Raw genomic sequence first — 8955 nt, 5'->3', positions numbered from 1 at the left:
TCTATCTACATGTTCTAGTGTACCAAAGACCACAAACACACTATTCTTTCCAAATGATTTATTTGGAAAAGGTGCACACTTTCTTTGGAGCAGTTGATAGTTCTTCTCTTCAATCCTCTTCAACAGCCTCCTGAGCCCGAAGGAAACTGGCCTTTTTCTGGGCCACGCGATCCTTCCTCTGGGCCAGAGTGAGCTTGGCACGGTTCCACCTACAACACAAAATCCATCAGTGATGAGAAAAGAAACATCTCATCTGCTCATACTAGAGTAGTAGATGGTAATGTATGTAACAAAAAATAACAGGAAATACAATCATTTGGCATGCAACTATAAGTATTATAGTACTATAATAAGTAGCAATGACAGTATTTTTGCATGACACTTGAGGTCTTATGGCAAATTTAAAAACTCAACCCTTTATCTAAGTCAACAGCACAAACATTCGTTTTTAGAGCTACATGTCAAGCTGCAATGAACATTTATAGAGATACTAATGAACAATTGTGTCAAAACTGTCCAACTTCATGGCAATCAATTTCATCCTAGGGCAGCCCTAAGAAAAAACCTGAAAAAATGATAAAGTGTGTGAACGCACCTCTTCTTCTTGACCTCTTTCTTGGGCTTGTTCTCATGAACCGGGTTGTCACGGATGGAATTATGAGCCTTTTTGTACATCTCTAGAACCTGCAGGAACCGGATAATAACACAATGAGACGGGTGAAGGTAATGCACAGGATTGGCAATAAATGCTGAAAATGTTTTCAAATACTATACTGTACACAACAAACAAGAATTACACTTCATGAAATTAAGAATGTGATTTAGCCACCAGCATCATGTCACAAATAGTATTCATCTACTGATACAGTATCTGATCAACATAATGACACTTTCCTGTATCCAATCTACAATCGAAAAGCAACAAGTGAACCTGAACCACCAAAATGTCCAAAAAAAGTTCTGTGACAATGCCTAAAGAGATGGTTCACCCAAAAATAAAAACTGGCCGTACGCATCAATTTACGGCAAAAGAGTAACCCTTGAACTTGACGCACAACGCAGGGGCGCCGTTAGAAATTTGGGGTCCTATGAAAGAATATGAGGTTGGGCCCCCTACCGCACCCATTCCATTAATAAAATCGATCTCTGGGGGCCCCAAAAGTGTGTGGGCCCTTAGAAATAACCATAACTTTTCCCCCCTTAGCGGCGCCCCTGGCACAACGTAATGAATGCGGTTGCCCAGCCCTGTTTGTTTGAACCACGAGAAGCGTCAAAGCTCACGCTACTCCTACATCGTCAAGTGTTACTCTTCCGGCGTAAGTGGACTTGCGTACGGCATTCTGACGGAAGCTAATTATTTTAGTTGCTAAAGTTTAAAATATGGATATTTTTCTTACACAAACGCATCGCTTCACTTCAGAAGGCCTTTATTAAGCTGTCAGAGCCACTTCGAGCACCTTTATCATGGATGGATGCGCTTTGATGGACTTCCACAAGAAAAAAACCCATTCACTGCCATTGTAAAGCTGGGAAGAGCCAGGATATTTTTTAACATAATTCCGATTGTATTCGTCTGAAAGACGAATGTCATGTACACCTGGAATGGTTTCAGGTTGAGTAAATCATGGGCTAATTTTCATTTTTAGGTGAACTATCCCTTTAAAGGTAATGACTCCAACTGTGTGATCCATTCAAATCCAAAGGCAAACAAAAGTTAGCTGTAAAGTGATCCAGCAAAGTGGTTTCTTACGATTTCAGGTGTGACGCCGTTCTTGATGAAGCGGGAGAACTGCTTCTTGTACAGGTCCTCGTCCTCCTCCATCAGGTAGCTCATGTACTCTGACACGTTCTGGCCCATGATGTGCTTCCTGTGAACCTCCGCATTAAACTCTTTACTTTCAGTGTCGTAGCCCGGGAACCGTTTAGTGCTGAGAAAGTAAGTTAGAATGTAAATACACCCATCAATAAAGACAGGACATACAACTTCACAGCATACTTAACTAAATTGGATGGAACTTGTGACAATATGTGTGGCATCTCTTAAAGCAAAGACAATCATCAGACACACTGCAAAAGTGAATTTTGAATGGATTAATTCATGCGCTCAACATATATGTCTGTGATTGGCTACAATGATCAACGCTTCATAATGACGTTGTAAATAGACATCTTTGACGCACTTCACCCAGCGCACAAACATTTATTAATGATGTCCCGATTCAGTTTTTTGTGCCACCGATCCGAGTCATTGAATTTTAAGCATCTGCCGATACAGAGTCCCGATCTGATACTTGTAATTTCCAAGTGCTTTGTGCACACTTCAAGTACATTAAAGTTATTCAAATCAATCCAATGTATAAAGGGATGCGTTTAGTGTTTCTTAGTGTTGACTCAAATGTAAAAAAGGTGCATCTTTCACTATAGAGTAATTCCAAATATGGGACTACTCATATAAAATTTGTATTTTATATGTATAATAAGCAGAATAGCTGCAACAAAAACAAACAAAAGTAGAATAACTTTTGAGTGATTCATTACAAAAGTGCGCATCAAATATGCTAAACATGGAAGCTGGAACATGTGTGAGACAGAACAGTTTCTTTTCCTTTAAATGGCGGTTGGCAAACCCACTTGAAGATGCATACCGCCACCTACTGCATGACACCAGTATGACAATATAAAATTCAATATGAATATCCCACATTTCTGTCACAAACCCATGGTAAATAAGGCAAATGTTGGTGACTTGTGGATTGAAAAGCCTTCTAACTGTATCATCATCGCTGCACAATGTTTCTCCCGTTTTCTGCATGAGTGTTGTTGAGAATGTCAGCTGTTTCATCTGTTTTTACACTTAAACTAAGTTGATCTGTGGTTTGTATGGGAGGCCTCTGCACAGAACTGGAACACTTTTCACTGCATCTCACAGCACTGTTTAGTGGTCATGTGATCGAGAGGGTCAGCGCTGCGTTTACACTCGCGCTGCTGTTTAAACCTTGAACTGAGCGGATGAATGGTCCGTGTGGCATGCGGTTCAAATGAGTAGCACTGTTTCGTTCGGCTTGTGGCGCATAAAACATTATATCGAAAATGTATCGAACTCTTATCGTTTTATTGAGGGAAATTATATTGCGATAAATATCGTTATAGTTTATTCACCATAATAAACTGCTGTCTGTCTCATGTTAATTAAAGGACAAAGAGAAAATCACTCTGCTCTTGATTTTAATCAATTTTTTATTTTTAATAAGAATCGGTTCATATTTGATCTAATAGTGAACTATGCAGTGTTTTAGCTAAACACTCGATTAATAAATTTCTGTACTATTTCTTACAACTTATTAAATAAACCTACTGTAGCCAAAAAACAAAGTTTTTTTTCCATTTGTATCTTTGCGCTATAGTATAGATACTACTGTTTGTAATTTGCTTCTTTGATCTTATCTTTAATAAGAAAATAAACTAAAAATAGATATATCGAGATAAATAAAATTTCTCATACCGTGAAATAAGACTTTGGTTATATCGCTCACCCCTACTTCCTCTTCCTAATAAAACTTCACCTCAGACCATGTCAGAAGAATTTGACTAAACTTTCTTCAACTATGCGTTTCACATTATTAAGGTGCGATCACAGTGATGCATGAAGTGCAGCTCACACAGGAATCACTTTAAAACTACGCAGCTTTCTGTTGGTCAACACTGCGATTCCGTGAAAAAAATGTGACCAAACCTCAAGTGTTCATTATTGACTTCAGGCAATCCATACAGACAATGGCTTATTTTTATGGAGAACATTTAATGTTTTCATAAAGACTTTTTGAAAGCACCCATGCATCCAAAAGTGCTGAATCAATGTCCATTGTCTAAGTTTGCAAAAAAGAAAACAGCATGCACTGACCTGTGAGGGATAGACAGTCCTCCGTCCACTGCTCCTTTGAGAGCTCCAAACACCTTATTCCCTGTGGTGGTTCTGGCGAGGCCAGCGTCCAGGTAGCATGTAAACACCCCTGGCTGGCCATCAATGCTTTCCACATTAAACTCATCGCCAGTCACCTCAACCTGGCCTTCGTAGACCTTATCCAGACCAAACTTATTCAGCAGCTGTGAGCAGAAAACAAATCTGAGTAAGACCATACTATGAGATCTGAACAATACTAGACATTCATGAATACTAGGGACATTTACCCTGCGTGCACACAGCAAACCGGTGCAGTAGGCGGCAGCGTAGTTTGTCAGTCCTACAGTAATGCCATACTTTGGCAACTCGTGAGAGTAAGCAGCGCAGACGATCGCGTCGCCTTCGATTTTGGCATATGCGATCTGACAGAGAGAAAGACATAAGAGACTCAGTAACCCAACGGTAATTAGCAAGATTTCAAAAACTATGGCATAGACGACATGGTAGTAGTTCATACCTGGCAAACAATATCCCTGTTGGAGAGTCGAACGATCATCCTGTACTTCGGTGTGTTGTACTTGTTCTTGTCTTGGATGACAAGGCGTTTGCGGGCAAAGTAGTCAGTTTTTCCCTCTGAAAAGGCCAAGTATGTTAGACAACTGTTGAAAATTCATCCTAAATTGGTTTGACACATTTATTTCACTTCTTTTCATTGATTTTCTATGAAAACGCTAGACGGACGTGTTTGACGGTTGCGCTCATGTCTCGTATCTTATTTCTCGCGCATGACACTGCGTTTAAGTTAAATCTGGACAAATTAATTTTAATTTCATGCTTCTCACTTTTTTCAAAGCAAAAACACACTCTGGGAGAACCGGCCCTTAGAGGAGTCCGAGTGACCAAACTTAAAGTCCATGATTTCAAACTATAATGCTCTGTATTTATTAGTAAGCCACTATGTTGTATTCATGTCATATTCATTGTGTGCAGTATGTAAAATTAGTTATACCTTAATATTATAAATATAAAAAATATTATTTCTAGTGCATACGGACTTGCCAGTTTACTGAGTGCACTGGTGTTTACAGTGGTTACTTCCCTTTTATTTATATTTTTAACACGTTTTTTTCATTTTCAATTATTTATTTCTAATTTTGTAAATATGTAAAATATTTTTTTTCATTTAAGCAATTGTTATGCAAGTTTTTACTATCTTTAAATATTGTGATGATGTTTCTGTGTTTTATATATATATATATACGTATATATATATATATATATATATATATATATATATATATATATATATATAGGTCACCCAGCTCTCTAAGACATTAGTTGACCACTAGTTTCAGCCGTTTGAGACATCCTTGTTGACCATCTAAACCAGCTGAAAGACCAGGGGCCTATACCATGAAGCCGGTTTAGGTGGCTAGCCCGATGCGTTTCAGTTTAGTTTGTGCCAACCCAGGGTTTTAGGCACCATAAAAGTGGTTTGGCTTTTAGCAGTGTTCATCGCCATAGTAAGTGACGCTGCACGGCTAACTTGGTCAGGGGCAGGTTATGTTCCTGGTAAGAGGTTGCAAACCGAACTTGGACCAATCAGCTGTGAGCAAAGTGACATGTCTGATGCGATAAAGTCACTCCACCTGTTTCCACTCCAAATGAAAGATCACTACCCCGAAAATAATTTTTAAAGACAAAATCGTCTGGCTTTTAGTGATGCTTATTTAGAATAATAATTTTGTATGATTTAGATATTATTTATGTAATTATTGTACCCATAAAGGGTTAGTTCACCCAAAAATGAAAATTCTGTCAGTAACTACTCACCCTCATATTGTTCCAACCCCGTAAGACTTTTGTTCATCTTCGGAACAATATTTTTGATGAAATCTGAGAGCTGTCTCACTCCTCCATAGGCTTCTATGTAATTGAAACTGGCCGGGCCAGAAATTTAGTAAAGACAATGTTTAAAATAGTCCAAGTGACTTCAGTGGCTCAACCATAAGTTTATCAAGCAAAGAAAATACTTTTTGTGCGCAAAAAAAACAAAATTAACGACTTTATTCAACTATTAATTTTCTTCTGTGTGGTCCTCTGAGCGAGTTCACGTAGTGTAACAGTGCAGCGCTTCTGGGTTGTATGTCAGAACGTAGGCTCACTATTGGCCGACGCTGGTCATGTGTGTGATGCTGGCAAATAGTGAGCTTATGTTCTGACATACAACCCAGAAGCGCTGCGCTGTCACATTTGATAAACTTAAAGTTGAGCCACTGTAGTCACTTGGACTATTTTAAACATTGTCTTTACTAACTTTCTGGGCCGGCAAGTTTCAATTACATAGAAGCCTATGGAGGAGTGATCGAGCTCTCAGATTTCATCAAAAATATTGTTCCGAAGATGAACGAAAATCTTACGGGGTTGGAACAACATGAGAATTTTCATTTTTGGGTGAACTAACCCTTTAATCGATCAGACATGTACAATTTTAGTAGATCAATTATTATTACGCACAGTATAATTGAATAAATACATAAAGGTAATATAAATACGCTTTGGAATCAATAGATAAAGCTATAAAATGACTACATGTGAGCTTAAATATTATTTACATTTTCTCTACCTTTATCAAATGCATAAACTTACTTCACAACTTTTACTTGCACTGATATAGCAAGGCTTTTTCTTTTAGTTGTCCTCTTTCATAGACAGCTATTTTCTTCTTGCTGTGTAAATTTGATTAAATTCTTTATATTTTTCAATCTCGTAATATTCTGCAGAAAAGCGAAGTGAATCACGCTGCTTCTCTTGCGAGAAATTAATCTTAGTTTCACTTTCTCAGCATGTGATTGGCTGTTCGCAACTGATGTCACACCTAAACTCAGGATCAAAGCCTGAGTTGATAGAGAAAGTTGATAATCAGCATCATGGTACCAACAAAGCCTAGTTAGATTAGGTTTGGTTTTGTCAACTTAAAACAAATCTTGTAACCCTGAGTTTGTTCAACTACAATCGTGGTACAGGCCCCAGCATAGATTGTTTTTAAGGAACACATTCAGGCCCGTTCACTGTGACAACTGGAAACATTGTTCCCCAAAGGTAAGGAAACACGTTCACATACTTTATTACATAATTGACAACTGGATACTTTCTTCCCCAAAGGTAAGGAAACACGTTGACATACCTCGCCTCCTCCTGAACTTGACCTGGTATCTCTTGAAATACGCCTTGTTCTTAATCACCTTAACGAAGCCCTGCAACAGACAGCTTTATTTGTAAGTTAAACTGTTGACAAGCAGGACAGGAGAGATTTGAAAAGCAATAATCCTAATGACACTGTTGGCTGACTCTGGTAATGATCAGATGATGCAGTGCGCGAAATGACAGTAAACATTCAACGCAAAACCGAATAAAAGAACAGACTTTTAACCAGGGCAATCACACACAAACTACTACTAAAGGGAAAAATGCTTATTATTTGCGTTTAGTGTCGGTAAAATAATTTTTAGTGTTTCGAGGGAAATGTGCCACTGACGTTCACGCAGCGACTGAACTGACCGATTGAATCTAATACCATCCCGTCGCTTCATGAGTTCATCTTTCATGGAAATCGAGCTGAAATAGCTGGTGAGGGAATGTAATGAGTAGAACATTGTATTTTGGTGATTTACTGACCATTTTGTAATCGTTTGTTCTCCTTTAGGTTGGGAGACTGAAGTCTTCAGACTCCGATACTGCTCCCGCTGCACTGAGAAAAGGAAGTTCATGCTGCGCTGCGACCGGATAAACAGAACACGCGCAGGCAGAAGTGTGTGCACTCCTGGCGTCCTGGAGGAAACACGGCAGAATAGTCAGGCCCGTTCACACCAAGAATTATTACTATAAAGATAAACTATGTTAGCTCTGTTTATTCTAAGCGCGTGTTTTTCTGCCACTTTAAAAGCTCGAGCTCGTTACAGTAAGTAGAGTTTTATGACTTCAACGATTTCGTTTCTCTGTTGTTATCGTTATTAGCTGTTGTGTAAACTCTGCCATTCTTTAATATTGGGAATGATTTTTAGAACTATATATTTATCGTTATCTTATAGTTCTCGTCCTCTGTGTGAACGGGCATGAAACTTCAACATTTCAATCATAAAAAAAAAAATATTAAAATAGCGAATGAAGCACTTAAATTTGTATGCTGGTAGGAAAGCAATTAATTTGTTTTCATTTCCTAAATTAATTTATATGTAGAATTCAACGATTTGAACAAATTAACAAAGCAATCCTAATGGGATCAAATGAGAATCCTCTAAGAATCAAATAAGTTTTATTATACATTTTAAAAATGAATCAGGTTCTTATGGGTAATCAAAAAATATTTCCAATTTGAATGAGCTCAAGTGATATAGAGGGACTTTCCTTTGTAAAAAAAAAAAAAAAAAGTAGTGTTAATTGTGTTGAATGTGCACTTAGGCCTACTTCAAATCTTAACAGTAAAACACATACTTGCAATCATATAAAATAATATAAATTAAATAAAAAGCTGACTAAGTGTACTTGGAGTCCACTTTCATGATTGTTTCTTAACACTTACAAAAGTCCCTTTGATGTCAAATTAAAAGTTTTACTTTAAAGTGCATTTTACATCATTATGTTTTAATAATCAGTTGTTGTGGTTACTAACAAGCACTTGTAAAATACTTGATTGTAATTTTAACGGTAGTGTGCTATTTGATGATATTACACTTAAGGTTGATATATTTGACCGAATTGCAAATGTGTAAGTTTCAATAGAAATTACATTATTTTAGTTGCATAAATGCTTGTCAGTACATTCAGTACACTTTAAATTTCAAAGACAATTATGAAATGAAAGATGTACTTAACTCCCACTTAAGTAAACTACAAGCATTTCAAATGCAATTAAGTGTCCAAAAAACATAACATTCAGTTTGCACTTATATATTCTTCTAAAGTTAAATCATTTCTGTAAGTACTCTTTTTAAAAGTATGCAAAAGTGTACTCTTTTTTCACAAGGGTTTGGACAGGAAAATGTACAGGAAAT

The 8955-nt window shown here is 37.4% G+C and overlaps 1 protein-coding gene across 1 annotated transcript; it reads right to left on the bottom strand.

Annotated features, from left to right (window-relative positions):
• Positions 1–43: 43 nt before the first annotated feature.
• rpl5a (ribosomal protein L5a) lies at positions 44–7717 on the bottom strand. The gene is made up of 8 exons (XM_077219284.1): positions 7580–7717; positions 7089–7158; positions 4419–4534; positions 4189–4323; positions 3902–4104; positions 1751–1928; positions 596–684; positions 44–209 (listed from the first exon to the last, which is right to left on the bottom strand). Exons 1-8 carry the CDS (start codon positions 7580–7582, stop codon positions 110–112), a joined length of 894 nt encoding a protein of 297 aa, XP_077075399.1. The 5' UTR covers positions 7583–7717; the 3' UTR covers positions 44–109.
• Between the last annotated feature and the right edge of the window lie 1238 nt (positions 7718–8955).

Source organism: Siphateles boraxobius, unplaced genomic scaffold (genome assembly GCF_051911475.1).
Source record: "Siphateles boraxobius isolate OS27281-9 unplaced genomic scaffold, OSU_SipBor_1 1, whole genome shotgun sequence".
Lineage (NCBI taxonomy): Eukaryota > Metazoa > Chordata > Actinopteri > Cypriniformes > Leuciscidae > Siphateles > Siphateles boraxobius.
Note: the sequence above shows the minus strand (reverse complement) of the source record. Positions and strands in the feature narration are given on the sequence as shown.

What these genes read in the sequence shown, in the direction of transcription:
- rpl5a (XM_077219284.1), bottom strand. An exon ending in ACGGCGTCACACCTGAAATC is followed by an intron (nt 685 to 1,750) that starts GTAAGAAACCAC and finishes CGGTTCCTGCAG; the next exon opens with GTTCTAGAGATGTACAAAAA. An exon ending in AAAGAGGTCAAGAAGAAGAG is followed by an intron (nt 210 to 595) that starts GTGCGTTCACAC and finishes TTTGTGTTGTAG; the next exon opens with GTGGAACCGTGCCAAGCTCA.